This window comes from Girardinichthys multiradiatus, chromosome 2 (assembly GCF_021462225.1).
Source record: "Girardinichthys multiradiatus isolate DD_20200921_A chromosome 2, DD_fGirMul_XY1, whole genome shotgun sequence".
Lineage (NCBI taxonomy): Eukaryota > Metazoa > Chordata > Actinopteri > Cyprinodontiformes > Goodeidae > Girardinichthys > Girardinichthys multiradiatus.
The window spans coordinates 36,932,554-36,953,185 of NC_061795.1; the positions used below are offsets into that span (position 1 = coordinate 36,932,554).

General features: G+C 38.3%; 1 protein-coding gene across 2 annotated transcripts in view; it reads right to left on the minus strand.

Annotated features, from left to right (window-relative positions):
- Nucleotides 1-3,082: 3,082 nt before the first annotated feature.
- b4galnt4a (beta-1,4-N-acetyl-galactosaminyl transferase 4a) overlaps nucleotides 3,083-20,632 on the minus strand; it is a 209,526-nt gene continuing 191,976 nt past the window's right edge. For both annotated transcript variants that reach the window (XM_047345063.1, XM_047345068.1), the window contains 11 exons: nucleotides 17,750-17,914; nucleotides 17,348-17,457; nucleotides 15,336-15,436; nucleotides 15,043-15,116; nucleotides 13,367-14,903; nucleotides 11,620-11,999; nucleotides 11,370-11,523; nucleotides 8,008-8,080; nucleotides 7,132-7,285; nucleotides 6,830-6,956; nucleotides 3,083-6,507 (listed from right to left, as the gene is read on the minus strand). In XM_047345063.1, the coding sequence (XP_047201019.1) occupies nucleotides 6,393-6,507; nucleotides 6,830-6,956; nucleotides 7,132-7,285; nucleotides 8,008-8,080; nucleotides 11,370-11,523; nucleotides 11,620-11,999; nucleotides 13,367-14,903; nucleotides 15,043-15,116; nucleotides 15,336-15,436; nucleotides 17,348-17,457; nucleotides 17,750-17,914 (2,990 nt within the window). In that variant the 3' untranslated portion in view covers nucleotides 3,083-6,392. The remainder of the gene's footprint in view (nucleotides 6,508-6,829; nucleotides 6,957-7,131; nucleotides 7,286-8,007; nucleotides 8,081-11,369; nucleotides 11,524-11,619; nucleotides 12,000-13,366; nucleotides 14,904-15,042; nucleotides 15,117-15,335; nucleotides 15,437-17,347; nucleotides 17,458-17,749; nucleotides 17,915-20,632) is intronic.

Genomic DNA, 20,632 nt, shown 5'->3' on the forward strand with positions numbered 1-20,632 from the left:
CCATATTGTGTCTGGGGGGAATTCCACTGTTTAGTCACCTGAAACTGATATATTTAACAGCTATACATCTGTCCAGACTGTGGGAGAAACTGTCAATGAAACCTTGGTGATATAAAAAGGTTGGTTATTATTTACTGTCATTTATAGAGGCTTAGTGTTGTCACCGAAAGGGCGTTTAAAAGCTTGTTTTGAATTGAAAGGGGTTTAAATGGCTTAAACATACTAATTCTCTTTCTGTTTTTAACTTTCTCGCCACAGTGCTGCTACTTTACGAGTTCATTACAGGTAATAACCCTTTAAGTCTTATTTTAGCACAAAAACGGTGAAATCTGCTAACTAAATTCAGATGTTTGGATTACTGTCGAAACAGTTTGACATGCTTTAAATAAAATAAGGAGACATGCTGAGGAGACTTGTGAAACTGTTTCTAATCACACTGCACTCACTCACACAGAAAACTGGGCGTATCACCACCGAGACAAGGTCCAACCGTATTACATAATGGGTTTATCTCAGAGATGTCTGAATCACTGGTTATCTGTCTTACAAATATACAAACCTAAATATTACAGGAAATAGCATCCGTGTACAGTGCCTTAGAAAATTATTGAAACCCCTTGCATGTTTTCACATCTTGACATGTCACAAGTAGAAACTTCAATGTATTTTATTGGGATTTTATTTGAAACATTAACACAAAGTACTGCATAATTGTGTGGTGGAAGACAAAGCATACACACCATAACTAACTTAAAAATAAGAATATGAGAAGTACAACCTGCATTTGTACATCGGCCCTTTTAATCTGACACCCCTAAAAAAATCTAGTCCAATTTATTGCCTTCAGACTTCTCCCAGTATAAACACAGCTATTCTCTAAAGGCCTCAGAGATTTATCAGGCGACATTAGTGAACCAACTGCCTCATGAAGACCAAGGAGCACACCAGGTACATCTTGAATACAGTTGTTCAGACGTTTCAAGCAAAGTAAGGTTAATCTTTAAACAACTCATAGAAAACTGTTCAATCCACCAGAAACTAACACTGCACATCAACCAGAAAACCACAGTTAAACATGTTGCTCGCAGCATTATGCTGTGGAAATGCTTTTCTTCAGCAGAGACAGAAAAGCTGGTCGGAGTTGATGAAACAATGGGTTGAGCTAACAATAGAGCAATCCTGGAAGAAAACTTGTTAGAGGCTCCAAAAGGCTTGAGGCTTGAGGTTTACCTGCCAGCAGGACAATAACACCACTAAACATACAGACAGATATAATGATGTAGATCAGAGGTGTCTCAACTTTTTGTCACATGAGCCAAAACTGTAAACTGAAAAATACTCGTGAGCCAAAAAACAATAAAATAAATTGCATAAAGTCGCAAAAAAATATATTGTAAATCTTTTTTATCTTATTAACCATAAACTAAGCATGCAATATATTAATTAGACAAATTATATAATCAAATTTTTTGAAGGATAGCAATGTGTAAATTACTTCCTTCCTAAAAAAAAAACTTTAAAAAGCATGTTTGCCTTATTAAAAAAAAAAAATGGGGACAAAAATAGAAAAAATGTAGTCTACTCTCAGTAATAAAAACAGGATTTGGGTCCTTCATTGTTTGAAAACACGTGCTGTATTTAGCTAAGTTTAATAAATTAATTAAAAGCCGATTTGGGTGCACCAAAGTCTGTTTTTGAGCAAAAGTCACTGGATATTGTGGTAATTAAAAGACAAATACTTTGTGTTGTACCCATTGTGATGTAACTGTTTCTATTGTAAGTAGATTTTCATCTGTTGTTAATAATTTTGCAAGTAATTATATACATGCAAATCTATACATGCCATATTTGTATCATTCTTGAATTGGAGTCAGGGGCCACAGAAAATCAGACCACAGGCTGAAAATGGCCCTCAGGCCGCACTTTGGACATCCCTGATAGATCAAAGCATGTTCATGGTCTAGTCAAAGTCAATTCCTAAATCCAAGTGAGAATCTGTGGCAAAACTTGATATTTTCTGCTCACAGATGCTCTCAAATAAAACTGACTAAGCTTGAGCTATTTTGCAAAAAAGAATGGGCAAACAAGATTCTCTTCATGTGCAAAGCTACTACAGATACACCTCAAAAGAATTGCAGATTGCATTTTTCTTCCAAATCACATGCATTACTTTGTGCTGATCCGTCATATAAAATCCCAATAAAATACACTGAAGTTTGGTGTAATTAGACAAAATGTGAAAAGTTTCCCGAGGCATGAACACTGTATTTAAAATGGAAAGATTTACTCACATTACATATGTAAGCATTATGGCATTATGAATCACTCAGTCAGGGCAACTGGGAGATGTCAGCCATTCAGTCATGTTGACATCCCCCTGTAATGTGATGTTCATCAAAGCATCTCAAGAGAGAGCTGATCAGAGGAGGTTAGCACTTGCCTCATCCAGACTGCATACACAATGACTAACAACCCTTACCTCATGATCTCTCTGAGTCCATGTATGCTCCAACACACAATTCAAAGCTTCATACTCTGGGAGGGTGAACTAATCTGCAAACATTAAATAAGGTCCAAAATCATCTTCTCTGAAGAAAAATACCAAATGTTTAATTATTTTCCACTCCATTGGTCATATGGTGAGTTTAATTCATACCGATCTCTTTCCTAAACAGAGTAAATTGTAGTTACTATTTGATAGCTGTCAACATTCATTTGACTGACATTATGAAAACATATTTTTACTGTATAGTGAATGTAGGGTTTTGTACTTTTTACAGACTAAATCTGAGGCTCTGTAGCAGCTTATATACATCTGTATTTAGAGTGGATTTTATTGTTTTCATCATCTCTAAATAACTAAATAACACTACTTTTCTAATCTGCCCAGCCTTTTCACATGTTTACACAATTCAAATTTTTGTCAACTATCTTCTGCGTTAGTGTACGTAGTTTGAGCACCATCATGTGGTGAGATGAGAAATGAAGTCCATGTCCTTTTACCTCCTTTTTAGATTGTCAAATATAATCTGAAAAAAACAATCCACATTCCACTCCCCAAGTAGCAGGCATGTGTAAAATATTCTCCAGACGTAGGCATAAAATTTTATTTGCAAAAAATGACAAATTAAAATAAAGATACAATACATTCTTAAAACCTTTTCTCTACACAACAATTTCACAGAAATTACCTCAGAATGTATGTTCCTATTTAAAGATTTATTATATATATTGTCTTGTACTTAGTTTGTTTCTTTAATTTTTAAATAGTCACATGTTACTGTTAAATAATGTACAGCGTAGGCCTTTTTTTCCAGTAGAAGATAAAAAGGCTCTCAGAGGAATTCTGACAATCAAAAAGTCAATAACGTTCGTTAGCTCTCATAGATACTGTATATGTCCAATCACTCCCCAGCTGGTGTCTGTTAATTTCACAGCCATTCTGCATAAACAGAAGCATTAAGTGCACAGCCTCAAGACAAAATAATGGAGGCAGGTGGGATCCTGATAGACTCCAGCTGTTCCACAATCTCTATCCCACCCTCTGCTCCCGTTCAGTCGTTCTCACTGTTCAAGCCTACCTTTTTTCATTTAGCATGACGCAAGAAAACACACTGACATGTCAATAAGCCATCAAACAAAACATAAAAATCCTCATTTTACAGTGTATCCGAGCTTACAGTGACAATACAGTTTGTTGATAAATAATTTTGTATTTCAGTCTGTCCCTGCCCCCTGCGGAGTTTAGAGTAATAGTAAAACAAAAAAACAAAAAAAAAACTGCCTGCAGCCAAACCCTGATAAAGGCACACATTTGTGAAACAGCCGAGCATCACCACAGAAGCGCATAGGCTGGTCTCTTTAACGTAAAAGACAGTCGATGTTTTTGATAACTGTTTATGTAACATTCTCTCCAAATCACATTTATTAGCTATCCATTTAAATATGTATAATAAGCTTTAAAATAAATTCATCTTTAATTTCAGTTGCATTACCCCACTCTGAAAAATATAGAAAAGTTCAACTCTTAATTGGAGCACACTTTTTCTGTGAGAAAAGAAATCTTGTTTAGAAAAAAATTATTTGAATTTCCAGCGCAATAATTGGAAACCCTAATGTCAGTACTTTGCACAGGCCAGTTTGTCAGTTGGAAAGCACCTATCTGTGGATCTTTGACATTTCTTCAACGCACAATTTCTTGAGATCAGTAGTTTCAAACTAACTAACAAAATAAAATTGGTGCATTCTCGGTTGAGTTTATAAGCATTTCTAGTAAGTCAATTAAACAGGGATATGATGACTACACAAATTACATCAACAATCAACCAAATGCTTTTTATCTATTTGTAACTAATATTTTTACTCAGTAACTAATAAGGTTTGATTCATAATGATAATTTCAAATTTCTTTGCTTGTTGAATAGTAACCCCACTGCTTTCAGATTGTCCAGAAACCTATCCTCTCAAATAATAACTGTATTGATCTCTGCATTTAATCCATCCCTTAGGGAGCGGGGGGCTGCCACTGTTCAGTGCCCGGGAGGCATTCAGGGGCTAAGACCCAGAGTGGCAGGCTGTGGGATTTGAAGCAGGAAACTTGTGGTCTCTCCAGGATACAAATCCAGGATGCCCTGCTCTCTAACCACTAGGCCACCAATATTCTTATTGTCTTCAGCTTCCCACACAGGTTTTCAATAGACCATGACAAAGGACTGATTTTGTGACTTGTGAACCATTACTGAGAAGATTAGTAACAATGACAACACTTTTTCAAATTACTTCTAGAGTCTATCAGTTTTTTTTTAAAGGTCCTGGTATTTCATGATGCCATGCACTCTAAAGGTTTCCAGGCCCTTTGGAATAGAAACAGACCTACAGAATCATGGGATCATCATCTGTATGTTACGGTGAATACTGGGTCTTCTTTCCACATGTTTGTTTAAACAAACCCACTTGGAGTGTTTGTTGCTGAAAAGCTCTACCTGAGTCTCATTTGACCAAAGTACACAGTTCCAGTTAAAGTCCCAGCAGAGTTTGGCAACTCTCAAGGTTATGTTTATGATGGTAGGACAGAAAGGATTTTTTTCAGGTATCTTTCTCAAACAGCTAGATGGCATGCAGATCATTTCCAATATTTGACTTTTTTCTCCACTGACAAAATATACTTAAATTAAAGGTTGAATTTTCAAATTTCTTTTTTTTTTTTAAATTAAAGATGAAAGATAAAAAGAGTATTCTTTAAGACTTTTTACCCATCTTTACCAGAGTTGCCAAATATGTGGCAAACATTGTACGCCATGTACACCACTCAGGTTTCTGTAAATTAGCTCAAACACTGCAAAAGATTTTTTTTCCACCACACTTACTGCTCCGTTTTTCCAGTTCACAAAGAAGTTAGGGATAGGGAGTGCAAAAAGGTTACTTTTCGAAGAGGTTAAAGATGATAACTTAAAGTGTATTCAAACAAAACAAGGAAAAAAAAAAAAAGAGCACCCACGCATGTTGCTGCATCATCACTCAATCAGGATAAATTAACCTATTTAAACAGCAATATTCAAGAACATTTAAAAATACCTTGACATCAAAAAAATGACTGAGTATGAAAGTAACAGGATGAAGATATCCACTGGGTAAGAAAGACATATAAAGATGATGTACAGTATCTGTCAATGTTTCTTGGAAAAAAAATGTCACCCATTTTTTTTTAAGTGTATCGCTGTAAAAAGAAGATCAGCACCCCCATCATCCAGCAGGTAGTAGTTGATGCATTTATAAATACTGCGTTAACTTACCAAACACAGCTCCTCTACTCGAGCTACTGTACGTCACCACGTGTGAATCATACTCAGATAACATTCTATTCAGCTCTAGTGTAAGAGCATGTTAGAAAACAGGTCTTAGGTTGTTTTTACATCTTGTTAGAAAAAAAGGTGCTTCCTTTAGTCATAAGCACATACCACCACATACTCACCCACCCACACACAGTTATTTATACACACACACACACATACAAACCTCCACACACACCAGCACACACCCACACACACAAACGGCTGCTTTCCATTCTGTCTGAAAACAATTGCACCAAAAAGGACAGAGAAAGAAGACAAAAATAACTTTTCCCTGTACAGTAGTTCAGTCAGTGAGGCGACGTGATGACTCAGGTCTGTCTGCAGAGAGAGAGCAATGCCTCCAAATTTCCAATTTGGATTCAGTTTCCTCACCCAGACAAATTTGCAGCAGAACCCGATGAGGAAACAGACAAGTGTCTCATTGAAGCCTGTTCAAAAAAAGGGGCAGAGTTCAGGCAGTGTGTGAGCTCTTACTGGTCTCTCTGTAACACACAGTGGGTCTGCAAGTGGGGTTTAGGATGCTCTGACCAAAATGAAGAGCTATCCTTTTGGAGTTTTCTTGTTCTGAGCATTCCACATGCCTCTTTTAGAGTGGTAGTAGTGAAAGAAGTTCCTTAAACGTAGTCTTTCAACTTCCAAACCGTTCTGCAGGACCCTGCAACAAGAGATGAAGACACAGTAAACACAGCAATACACAGACATGTACGAAAGTTGAGCTAGTTTCAGTTGCATGTATTTTGAAGTATGGAAAAAAAAAAAAAGAAATGTAAACATAATAGCAAAACATACAATTAATACGTTTCAGTAGAGTTAAGCCCAAAATTATGTATTGGAAGCCAGAGTACCCATGCAGAAACACCCCAGGCGGGGCTTCAAATCCAGCACCTTCTTACTGCAAGGCAACAGTGCAACCAACTGCACCACCATGCAATTCTCTGAGAGAATTAATGAAGTACAATTTCAATTAATGAATTTACCTATCCAGTAGTTCCCAGTCCTCTCCACCCCAGCGGTCTTTGAATTCCTCTGTGTTCATTCCTCCGATCTTGTCAAAATCTGACTTGTATATTCCAAACAGGCCAAAGCCATTAACTTCCCAATAACCTGTGAGACACAAAGCAAGAAGGGTCCCATTGAATGACAGTCCGTATCAGTGAAAAAATCAAGACTGCAGATAAGAAATTCTTTTAAAAAAGATTTTAAAAACTTAGTTAGTTGCACCTGTTTGAACAGATGTTTACATATGCATGCTAAGATTTCTTTTGTGATCCTGTCTTACCATCTGGTTCCAGAGGTGAACTACCACAGCTCAGCCTCATGACGATGGGGGCAAACGCGAGACGTCCCTCCACACAGTGCTTCCTGATGCTTTCCAGTATGTTAAGAGGAAAATGGATGTGCAGATCACAGAGAAACACGATACTGTGACTGTCCTGCAGTAGAAAAATTAAACATTCCCTCATTTTAAGGATCATTAGGTTTAATTAACCTCTGCATGTATTTTTTTCTGAAGGAAAATGAAAAGGATGATAAATGTTGGAGGTATGTAAATGTGACCGATTGTTCATTTGTGTCCAATTTGACATTTTAAGATTGAAAGAGGGGAGAGGTCCAAGCTCGGCATCAGTAGCTTGTCTTAACTTAAAGATCCCAGAGGTCATTTCGACATGAGTGACAACTCTGTCATCACACACTGACAGCCCCGACACCCAACTGGCAGATCAACGTCTATCCAGATTTTCGGCAGCTCTGAGCCCTGTCTGGGTTGGTGTGCACGGGTGTGTGATCAAGAAACCAATGGAGAATGCAGTCGGGCCACATGCACACAAATAAGCCATAAAAAGGAATGAATGTGACAGCTTTGACATACACAAAACAGAGGGGATGACGCTTTCTATCTAAGCAATTCCCTGTCATCCCAAGCTTGGCTCAGTGGGAGATGACCAAAGGAAGCAGGAGGGGACTAAGAGATGAGGGCGATCCGCAAAGCGTGACAGACTGGCTCGGCAGTGATAGATTTATTATGCATGAGTGTTCTTTCTATCTGCCAGTCAGCCAGAAAAGGTCAAGTGGTCACTGTTTGACCTTGGGTGAAGGGTTTTACCCTGCCAGCTCAAAAACTGCTGCCTTCCCTCTGTGTGTTTGTTTGTCTAACCTTAATGATGTCCACGCCGATCTGAAGTCCCGCCGATCGCTCAAAGTTCCCCTCTCTTCTGAGATACTCGTATCTGCCAAAACAAATCCACACAAAAACATCACTACCTGAAAAGTTCCTTCAGGTAGTGGTCCTCAAACCTTTTATAACACCTCTGTAAATACCAAGCTTTTCAAGTGTACCTCCAACTTGACATTTATTTAAAAAAGCAGATCAACAACACTTGGACTTTTTCAATTTTGTGTGTTTAACTTAAAATGCTTAAAAAGAAAAAAGAAAATCATTGTATATGAACACTGTCTGGGTGTGGGTTCCGTTTTTATTAAAAAGTAATAAAAAGTTTGAAAATGGAAGAGAAAGGTCTCTGGGAGTAAACAAAAATGTAAAATGTGAAGCTTTTGACTTATTTAGGAAGGAAATTGCTTAAATTTACAATTAAAGAGATTTATGACTGTTATTTTTTCAGTTGTGGTTGAGTTTGTGTGTCTGCACATGGTTCAGGGTGCTGAGCATACAGATACATGTATCTGTGGGGGCAATGTATTGCTCTTCCCCCACTTTAAACCTGACTGAAACGTCTTGGTCTTCACTTTAAATGTAACTATATAAACAAAACAGAAACAATTCCTAACCAACTAAAGTGCACCTAGTTTCTGATGTTTTGTATAATGGTCTGATGCAGGCAGGGAGAGGGAGAGGCAAAAAATAGGTTGGAGCGAATGCATTTAGTCACTTTTTTACGGAAGCCCTACTAGGGATGTGAGAAAAAAAAATCTTGATTAGAATATTTCTAAGTTTTTTTTTTTTTTGTTCTGTTCTTTCTTGGGACCAAGACCATATCTTGCAAATGGCCTTAAAACTTGTTGTCAGTACATGCTTATCATAACTTGTCACAATCAATTTGAAAGGTGTATGATAAATCACCAGACAAAAATTTAAATATGAACCCTTTCATGATTTATATATGTATTTATTTGTTTATGGATTTATATTTTGGTGACAACAGCTGAATAAAAAACTCCTTGGGAAAAATGAACAGCTTTTTTACAAGTGGAAAAAAATCTTGGTTTATTTTCTTAGTCTTTTTTTTTTCTTGTCTCAAGCCTGGAAAGGCAAGTGAAAAAAATGTTTTTGTGGTCTTATTTTTCTAAGTGGTTATTTTTGTAATACCTCTTTTGGCCACAAAAGGGGCGCGCAGTCAGCTGGGTGAAGGTGAGTGCAGAGAGTTATATATTTCTTAAAAACCCATAAGTTTAGCTTTAAAAGGTGTTTTAGGATGTTTTGACGTTACAATGCTATATATGGAACCAGTCCTTTAAAAATGAGCCTGGTTTTCGATTCATTAGCGGTTTCGGAGACGCAAAGGCCGGCAGGTTGCAGCGGGAGTACGGCCGGATCTCGGAAGGGCACAATGTCATTTTACCACTGTTTGATGTTAAAGTTTGTAAATGTGAGATACAAGGCTTTGTGATTGATAATTACAGGTAGCTGAATAAAAAACTACTTATTCGATGTATATGTGCATGGAAAGAGTTAGTTATATTGTATGATAATCTAATGTCCCTGAATGCCGTCGTGCTGCGACATTTACTTTGAAGGACACTGTCTGTCTCTACTATCAAGAAGTAGCAAATTTATTTGCTTGACAGCTTAAGCCTGCGATTCTGAGGAAGCAACTCCAGCATGGATACAGTTTCTGGACAGCTCCCAGAGATCTCTCCAGCTTCATCTCCAGCTTCATTGTCTCCTCACCTTATTTTAAAGTTTAACACTTGCTGATAAGGTTGATTTTATGGTGAATAATATTTTTTGTGTAGAACTAATTTAATAAATCACATTGTTACTATAAACAATTTCTCTCTGTGCTGTCCATACATGACGTTTCCTGAGGACAACTGGTTTGTGTTCATATCCGTCTGGTAGTTATATTATACACCAATTCATTCAGTTATCAAGTAAAAACTGAGGTCAGATGCAGGTGGGTAAAAATTGAATTTAGTATATTTTTCCGAACTCTTCATTCCAATAAATCTGATTTGTATTTAGAGATTGAACCAGTAAATAGTCATTTGAATTGAACTAAGGCTCTCTCCACACATTACCCAGATGTTTCTTGAGTTATAGACATCTTAAAAACAATTATTCATTCACGGTGACCTCGTATGACTTCAAGCATTTCTACTCAATTGATCTACAGATATACTTGATCAATATTAATTCTATATTGCACGTGAATATACAGGCTTGGTATGATAACAACATAGCATGGTCATAAAACACAGTATTTGTGTGGTTTTAGCGTATTTAATTTTACTTTACAACAATCTCATTTAGAAAAGGGGACATTGGTTCTTGGGAACCATCCATTTGAACAACACAGCTTTTAGTGAAGGCTGGTGGTTTAATTCCAACGCCTCTAGTGGCAGAGCAAAGTATTACAAGGAGAAACACTTACAAAAATAAGCCTCTCAAAAATATTTTTTCTCACTTGCCTTTCAGGGCTTCCGTACTTTTTCTAGCTGGTAGACCATTGTAAAGTGGAGTACAGCCCAAAGAACAGAACGGATGTTGTCTTTAATTTATGTCAGAGAAGATTTTGTCAGCTGATATGTTTAAACAGAATCGGGATTTTTAATTAGAATGGGTGCAATTAAAAGCATAGTCTTAATGGGCAAAATTTGAAGTCAGATTCATTTTACTTTCTGACTACTAGAGCATGAAAATATGTGAATGGACTGCATTTTTACAGTAATTTTCTAGTCATGCCGTTTTACAACAGAACCACACCCACCCATTCACACTAATTGACAGATTATGACATGTGCCAGGAGAAAGCTGAAACGGAACCACCCTAAGAACAGCTTTTTATTGTTAGGTCACATTAAAGACTAGTTAGTGTGAGCAAAAAAGGAGAGAATTAAACGTGAACATTTAAATATGCTTCCAATTGCCAAATTGCTGGAGTCACACTGATGATCTATTTTATTAAAATTTTTATTAATAAAATAATTTAAAAATGATTTCATATTGTGAACTTAGTTCTGAATGGTTAGGTGCTAAACTGTAAGCATGAATTATTTCAGATTTTAAATGGTTGCACAACAATAACTTGTATTGCTAACCTAGTTCATCAACACTGGTTTTGTTGGCGGAAAACTGAGACAGTTTTCGGTTGTACCCAGATTGAAGTTAATCGAAGACAGAATAATTACACCACATCTAACGTTTAAGCAAGCATTGTTAATGGAGAAGAATCTTTTTTTCTTATGGTATTTGGAAAACTTTGAAACCCTGTGCTCTAAGGTTTTCAATTTCTTTTTTCTATTTCTAATCATGCTATTAGACGTCTTCCTAGCACCTACTTTGGCACACTGCTCTCTCTGAGAGCCTGCTCCACGTCCATGTCCTCACTCTCAAAGTCGACAATGATGATGCTGAAGTTGTCATCCTTTGTTTGCCGGTGAAGATTTTCCATGTCAGAAATAAACTGCTTCACCCAGCGAGCCTGGTTTTTCACTAGAGGACAATAAGGCATACAGAAAGGTGACACTTAAAAAAGTCTCCTTCATGGTGCCCTCAACACTTTCTGGGCGAGAAAAGCTTTTGACTGACCTGGTACCACAAAGTGCACCATGACATCTCGCTTCCACTGCAGCATGAGAGGCTGGCAGAGAAGAGGCTTAGCGTAAGCAGTGCTCCACAGTGTCGCTCCAGGCCGCACGGAAGACCTTGTGGAAGGAGACGGCTGCTGGGTGGTGAAGCTGGTCACGGACGCAGAGGGAAGCGGGGCCTGTGTGGAGGCTGGAGCTGTGTCCGTGTTCTCTACACTTTCTTCTCCTTGCCTTCCACGGTGCAGCAGCAGGTAAATGTACTCTGAAAGTCGCACCACATTGCGGCCTCTCTCCATTAACTCCAGCTCTACCAAGTAACGGTTCCCTCTCGCTGAATCGCGGCGCTTCTCAACATTGATGATCCTCAACAGGGTGTAGATCCTGGAAACCACATGTAGAAATTCTTAAGAAAACTGAGGCAGGTTGTTGAAAATATAATCTGTCCTACATAGAATCTGAAACAAAAGAGGCTGGCTTTACATTTTTTATATTTCTGAAAAAGGTTTAAAGTTCGAACAAGATACTAATCATTTCTGTGGTCTCCTGAAGTGTGGCTGATAAAGAAGGAAAGAAAAAACAGACAATCCATTTTATGCAAATGGAAACTTTGTAATCACAGTTGCAGGGTTTTTATGTGATAGACCAACACAAGTAGTACATAACTGGAAAATGGAAGACAAAGGATTTATGACTTTCAACTGTTTTTACAAATACAAATCTTTAAAGTGTAGCATGCATTTATATTCAGCCCTCCTGAAGAAATACTTTTGTAGAATGACCTTTTGCTGACATTACAGCAAATGTTTGGATATGCCTCTATCAGCCTTGCACAGCATTTTATTCCCATTATTATTTCCAAATTCTCTCAAGCTGAGTCAGATTGAATGTATATCTATCTATATCTATTGACAGCAATCTCTAGGTTTTGACACAGATTCTCAATTAGGTTTAGGTCTGGACTTTGACTGGGTCATTCTAACAGATAAATACCCTTTGATCTCAACCATTCCATTGTAGTTCGGGCTGTATGTGTAGGTTCCTGCTGACAGTTGAATCTCTACCCTGGTCTCAAGTCTTTGACAGGGTTTCTTCAAGGATTGCCATGTATTCATCTCTATTTCGATGTCAATTCTGACCAGCTTCCCTGTCCACACTGAAGAAAAACAAACACGTGGACTCTATTTACTAATTAGGTGACATCTGAAGACAATTGGTTGCAATGCATTTTATTTATGAATATCGGAATTTAGGAGTATGAATGCAAATTATATAAAACTCAGATTTCTATTTTGAGAAAAAGTTTGAAAGTGTGAAAACTATGTATCAATTTCCTTTCATTTTTAATTATGAGCTATTTTGCATTAATCTGTCACATAAAATCCCTTTAAGCTACATTACTGTTTGTGGGCAACATCTAGGAAAGTTCCAGAGGTATGAATACCTTTTTCTAGGCACTGTGAAAAGAGACTTAAGGATGCAGAAATGTTTGTCTCATTGCAGAGCGTCAATATCTAGGATAGTGGTGCCTAACTCCAGTTTTTGACTATGGTCCTGCAACATTTGAAAGCATCCCCGCCCCAACATAAGAAAATAAAATAGCTGAATCTCCTCATTACTATACAATTCAGATCTGCAGAAGTCATTCATTTGATTCAGGTATATTGAAGAAGGGATGCATCTAAAAACTGGAGGACAGTAGCGCTCGAGGCCTGGAGTTGGACACTCCTGATCTTGGCCTTTATCCTTACCCTCCATTGCGTTCATTGAGTTTTTCCATGTACTGCGCCAGCACATCTACCACCTCACTCTCTGCCAGCTGGAGGTTGCCAGACACATTGCAGCGCAGGTCATTCCAGTCCGACCGCAGTAGCTCGAAGTCCATCGGATTAACCGAGAATGTCCTCTGCCAATTAATGCTCTCCTCCGCCCAACCTGGCCGGACCTCGACCTCCTCGTAGCTGTAGTCCGACATTTCTCCCTCCTCCGGTTCCAGCTCTTGCTCTGGATCAGGGTTGGGATTAGAGCGTTTTGTATCTTGATCAATGTCTGCGGGGTGGGAGTCTGGGTTTAGCTGATGCTGCAACTCTGTAATCTCTGAGGTCCTTAGGTAAGAAGTGACCCGTAACTGACTGTGGATTGTGTTTTCTGTATAGCTTAACCTTGTTTCGGAGGCTGGGGTAGGATGGGGCTCTTTGGGGTTGGACAAAGGGATCTGGAATTCTCTTTTACTGGGCAGGTCAGCTGTGACAGTAGTCCTTAAATCTCGGGATTCCCCTTTTCTCTTGATTTTTTCTGTCTGTTTTGCCATTGCTGCTTTGTTACCAGACTTCTCTGCAGTTTCACTCTGTATGGTAACACTTTTATTGAGTGCTGATGCCTTACTTTCCTTTGTAGGAGGGTTGAGCCAAGGTTGAGGGGCACCAATAAGGTGCTTAACCCCTGTTCCACCTCTTCCACCATGTCTTCGTTGACCCAGGTTTACCAGCCTTGTGGTTTTCCCAGTTCGGTACAAAAAGACTCCTGGGAAAAGCTCTCTAGGATGTCGAGATACCCTCTCCTCCCTCCTCTCCCGTCGCTGTTCTCTTTCTTTTTCTCTCTCCTTTGCAGGCCGCGGCCTGGTGATGTAGATCTTGTTCTCCTCCCTCTTCTTCTTGCGCACAACAGGCTTGTTGCTGTTATTATGGGGGTGGCTGCTGTGGGCGGAGTTGCTGAGGATCTGGTTCGCTTTGCTGGCGAGTGCAGAGAGGGAGGACCTTTGGGGGAAAAGGAGAGAAGCCTTGCTGATTTTAGGAGGCGCCTCAGGATCCCCTCCCCCACCTGGTGCTTTGGCTTTCTTGTTTGGGTCTTGGTCTGGAGGACCAGTATAGACCCAGGACAAAGAGCGACCCCTGACCACATTGTCCACATCTGGCAGCAGAGCTATAGGTTGGTCTTCCTCAAGTCCCTTTCTGGTATCCTGTCCCATATTTCTGTGGGTATGATCCCTTCCCCAGTCTCTGTCCAGAACCCTTTCCATCTGCTTATCTCGGTGTGAAGACCATTTCCTTTTTCTGTGGCGTATGATACTGTCGACCTCTCCGACCTCTTTTTCTTCTTCTTCGTTAGGGCCTTCCTTATCTTCCTCTTCCTCTCTGCCAATGGGTGAGGCCCCAGTTTTTGGGTAGTGATGGGAAGTGTTATGTGTATGACTGGACTGATTTGGATGAGAGGGTTTCCTGGGCGACTGTGTGCCAACAATCTCTGCCTCGTCCTCTGCATCAACCACCTCCTCTTCCTCGAGAAAATCTGGTGTCAAATTAATGAGATTCAAAGTTGTTAGAGTGTGAACACTTGTGTAAATATGAGTAAATATGAGCAGTGGGTTTGTGTAGATTTTTCTGTGGGGGAATCATTGCAAGAAGTGTGTTTGCTCATTATTAGTTACCATCTGGGTTGGGGAAAAAGAACGGTCCTTCATCTTCTTCCTCATCCATCTTCATATATTTGTAGAAGCCAAATCTGGCAGACAAAACAATAAGCAGCACCCACATATGGCCACATACATTAACTGAAGGGCAAAGTTTCAAAGTGACTTGTAGATTTATAAGTGCAGAGAGTTTGTAGGAGCTTGCACCAACAAGGTCGCCAGGACACTTTTTCTGTATGAGCTGCTTGTTTATGCAAGACATAGACAAATGTTTGTGTGTCTCTTAAACAGATAAAGCCAAATGTGCTTACTTCTCCAAGTAGATAGGAGACTCTCTGTAGAAACATTTGTTTTCCCGTTCCATGTGGGTGAGACGTGTGAAGTCATTAGGGTAGACAAAAGATAGATAGACCTGAAAAACAGTTACATCTCAGTCCAGACTATTATATACAACTTTATTATTGCATATATAATTGATCAAGAAGATGTTTTGACAGTTTATAGTCATTGTTTCACATTAAATTATAAATGATAAATTATTGACCTGATTGTCATTGTGTCTAATATACAATAAGCAACAACTCTATGGTTGCACCTAAAAGTATTTACCCCTCAATGAGTATTAGGTTTAAAGGCAAAAGGTACACACTAACACCTGTTTGCAAATAAAATCACAACAATTTAAATAGTTCAACACACTTCATATTGAATGAATATAACTTCAGTCATTGTCCTTTTTGATCGTCCAAGCTTCAACTTTCTCACAGATGACATGACATTTTCTTTTAGATACTTTATTGAATTCATCTTGTTCTCCGGTTGTGGCAGGTTTCCAGTACCAGAGGAAACAAAGCAACCTGAGAGTATCACTAATCCACTGAAATGCTTCTCTGTAGGCATGGTGTTCTTTCCAGGCAGGTAACCATTCTTCCTCCTCCATACTTATCGCTGGTCCATTGACTCAAAAAGTTCCAGTTTTTTCGTTTGTCACTCCCCAGAACAGAAAACTTCTTTCACTTAATTATATAGCTGTGGGCAAATTGAAGCTGACTTTTCTTGTGCTAGTGGGTCATTTGTACTGTATTTCTTGGAGCCTTGCTTCAGTTTTTTTGGAGTCATTTAGGGATTTCTGATCACCTGCCTCCTCAGAAATCTGGTGAAGGCCATTGATAGATTTCTCTTTTACCATGTCCTGATGGGGTAGCCACTGTTCCTTTCACTTTAAACATGCAAAATGCTAATTAGTGTTGAATTTGTGGGAAAAAAAATCCATGCAATATCCGATTAAAACAGTTTTTGTGTAATTTGTTTATTGCAAAAACCTGATAAATTTATAAATTTAGCCAATAAACCTAATTTACAGTGAGTGGTTCACTAATTTTAAGGGCAACTGTACTTTAGTTGAACACTCGTTTTTACCTGCTGCAGTAACATTTGTAGTCCTACAGGGGGGAGCAGAGCCCAACAACAGCCACCTTTATATTTAGGCACAAACAGTTTGTTGCTGTTGTGTTTATGTTCACACCTGCATAATGTTTTCACCCCGATTTCTTTATGTTCTGTCCTCTTGGTTTGTAATAAATAAATAAAAATAAATTAAGTAATTTAACATTCATTTAATTTAATTTATTCCGGTTTATTGGCAATATCAATCGTATAGACGGATTTAAACTCAATTACATACGTTTCAGTTTATACAGTGCAAATACTATCTATCTAATGAAGCCCAACCAATTGAAAATCCTGACGGTAACACTGGAGAGCCCCAGAAATTTCTGCCTGGCGATGTTCTAAATGTGACAAAAATCCCCCATTTTCACCATGTGTCTGGTCTAAAGAATTATGTGAATGAAATCATGAACCGTTTCTAAATAGAGTCAGCTTTGGCCCAGAACCTTAGTTGTTTGTTTGAACACTGAAGATGGAAAGGGATTTTGTTTTTCAGCATTACAGTGAGTACAAGAATACATCTAAATCAGCATTGGAGTGACTTCTTGAAAGAGAAATTAAGGTTCTGGAATAGCCTAGCCAGGAAATCAGTGTGGTTATCTAAAGAGAGCTGCAGTCTAGAGAAATCTTCACAACCTGGCAGATTTTAAAGAACCTTTGCCACAAAGAGTTGGCAAATATTACTAAGTGAATGTTGAATGCTGGAATTGAAATTAAATTTGCTGAAACAAACTATTAATTTAAGGTTGTGCCCATTTAAAATATCCAATTATTTCACCTTTGTTTTACCTTTAAACAGATGTATTAAATAACATCTACAATATAATCTGTGAGCTTCAGTAAAACAAAAACTGTCAACTTCCTTTTGACTTACAAACTGAAGGCCCTGGTATCTGGCGATGGGAAAATCTTTGACTACATAGGTTGGAGAGTAGATACAGGCTGGAAGAACGCTTTGCAGCCGAGTGGGATCAATCATTGGGGCTGAAGAGAGAGACAGAAGTGACTCAACATTTTGCTAAGCAAAAATGTGACTAGAAATTTGCATAATGACATTAAGAGTCCAGAGGGTCAAGAGTGGTATGGAAAACATAAAATCCAGGAAACATAAAAACGAATCCCAGCAAGTTTCATTAAATTACAGCAATGCTGAATACAGCAAATATGAGTCTGCTGGGAACCATACAGTTAATTGGGCGGGAAACAACAAGCCAGACATACAGGATGAAAAGTTAGAAAAAAGGCAAACAGGCAAAATTCAGACTGGCAGACGTACTGCTGTAGAAAGTGTCTCTGGGGTCTGGCTTTAGCATATCAGCTCCATGCAGTGTGATGGTGGTTCCCTCCAGGCCTTGTGGTTGAAACTCCTCTGGGAGACGGATGTGACTGGCCAAGGTCTGAGGGATGTGCTCCACACTGTTCATCTTCAGACTGGACTCATCTGGGAAAAAGAAAACCATTACACTATTGGTTTTGTTATCACTATTATTTTGTCTGGTACAATGTCTCTTTCTAATCATTACATCTTCAACATTAATGACAGGGAGCATAAGCTAACAAAGCTTGAAAGAGGCAGATGAGAAAAAAAAAAGTAATCTGATGAATAGATATTATAAACAATAGAAAAAACAAAATAGAAATGATGAAAAATAATCTGGAGGTTAAAAGAAATCACATAACAGAGCAGTAATAATTACAGCAATAGAGAGGAGGAAAGGAGGAGAGGGCATGTGTGATTAATGGCATGTCAGGAGCAAGAGCTGATGGAAGACAGGTGAACACTGCAGGGTAATAAAACTAACATGGAGATTTTAGGGTGTTCTTATTAAAATATCCCAGGCCTGTGCTACGAAGCAGATTAGCGACTTAATTAAGTGACCAGTTTTTGTTGGGGATTTTCAGATAAAAAGCAAGTTCATTGCTTATTTATACTGGAACCCAAACAGGTCAGAATCATACTCTGGTATCTTTTCTTGCAGGTTTTGTGCAGTTAATTAAGGTTAGCTGGTTTCCTGGTTATTTGGGAGCATCCTTCCAGTTATTTTAGCCTCTTTCATCTGTTCCAAAAAAAAGTTTAGATGTGAATTCTCATCCTGTTATCTGACCTAAATGGTCATCCTCTGGTGAAAGGAAATTGGTTAGGTAGTTCAGGAACAATCCAAAAACCACCAAGACTCAAAGCTGTCGCGACCTGTAAATTTGGGAAACATTAGTCTCAATGTCAGTGGAGTAATTTTAACAAGAACATGGACTGAGAGAGTCTTGACAAGAAAGAAACACCTGCACCAAAATTCTAGCTTCTTATGTTCATATGAGACAAAAATGAGTTATTTAGCCACAATAACAACAAAGTTTAGATAAGTCAAGGTGAAGATTTCAAACTTAACATTGTATTCCAGTCACTGCCAGGAATGATTGTTGTAGCAACATGCTGCGTGTTGCATTTCACAACTTCAGTGTAACATTGAAATTCTTCAACCTCACCTCAAATCAGCATTTAGATAAGTGAAACTTGGACAGTTTTGAGAGTTTCACCAAGATAATCCCAAACACAGAATTTACAATTGGTTTTGTAATAGCTATCACAAAGCGTCTGGAATGGCAAACATCAATCCTATTGATAATTTAATGACCATGCTTGCGTAAAAGCTGCATGCCAGGATAGCAACCAGTTTAAATTAGTTCTACCATTTCTGAACAGAACAGATAATTAAAGAAAATAAATAATTTTTTGTTATTTAGAGTGTTCTCTAAGTTTATACAAAGCGGTCTACTATTTAACATTTTTTAGGTTTACTTTTCAAGATAAAAAGGAAAAATAGACTTTCACATTGACAGGAAATCAATTTGGCTTGCAATCATGAGAAGTAATTTTAAAACTTCAATAAGATGTTCCTCAAAAAAAGACATTTCTGAAGAATGTCAGGTTTAATTTGAATAATAATGAGAATCTAATAGAATTAGTCTGAGATAACCTCTCTTTATTACATTGTGCCAACCATCTCTACTCCCACACATCGTGGACATAATTTCACAAACAAAAATGAATATCAAACATTTTCGTGTGTGCGCGCATGAAGTAAACTAGTGAGGGGGTAAGGGAGGACATAGGAGGAGAGGATGGATGGCTGGTGGAAGATAATGAGAAGGTAATGCCTGAATCCAGTAAGTGACCTCATCTGATGTATGAGGCCTCATTCTTCTCTGTCACAACTCGTCATAAACAAGACGACAAGGTTTGGCGCACAGCCAAGGAACACTGTGGTTTTGCTCAAGTCGACAACGTTTTGGGAGCAGTGTTTTCCACTTTTAGTGTAACTGATTCCTTGTGGTACATTACTATTCTTGGAGCTGCAGAGGTTAAGTACCCATTTAGAGTGCAGTGTTGTTAACGTTGCTGCAAATACCATGGATACAGGTAAAGATAGAGCGTGCACGTGTCGGCCACATTTATTGGCACTCCCTAGGATATGTACGTAAAAAAACCTAAAATAAATGAATGTCTTATTGCAGTAGCATGTACTCTAGTTGGATGTTTTTAATTTGCAGGTTGGATTGTTTTTTCCCAGTGAGACTATGCTACAACACATAAAATATTTGTAATTTGATGTAAGGCTTTTTACATATCTAAACTGGGATGCCAATAATTGTGGTTTATGTCACATGAATTAAAAGTTATTAAATCTTCTGCTTCACAGAGAAGTGTTGAATTTTCCAATTGAAATCTGCACATACCCTTTATATTACACTGTGTTTTAAATAAAAGCATGAAAAATATTTTTTGTGTAAGTAAAACAAAGCCCAAGAATGCTTCATTTTCTTGTTTATGTTCTCTAAATGTAGCCATTTTAGTTAATTCCTTTATGTATTAGTTTCTTTTTTCGTTTTTGTGTTCTTTGTACATTTCGATTATCTCTGTTAGATTTTCGTAGAGTTTTATTTATCTCCATTCATCTCCTGTGTGTTAATTAGCCTCACTCCATCAGCTCCTCTGCCTCAGCTCATTTCCTTCTGATTGCTCTCACCTGCATTGTATGTCTTTCTCCACACTTCCCTCTATATATAGGCTCTGTGGTTGTCATTGCTCTTTGCTGGATTCCTCCGTTTACCGTGCCCCTATTTCACCACAGTTCAGCCCAGTTCTATCTCTGTGCTTTGT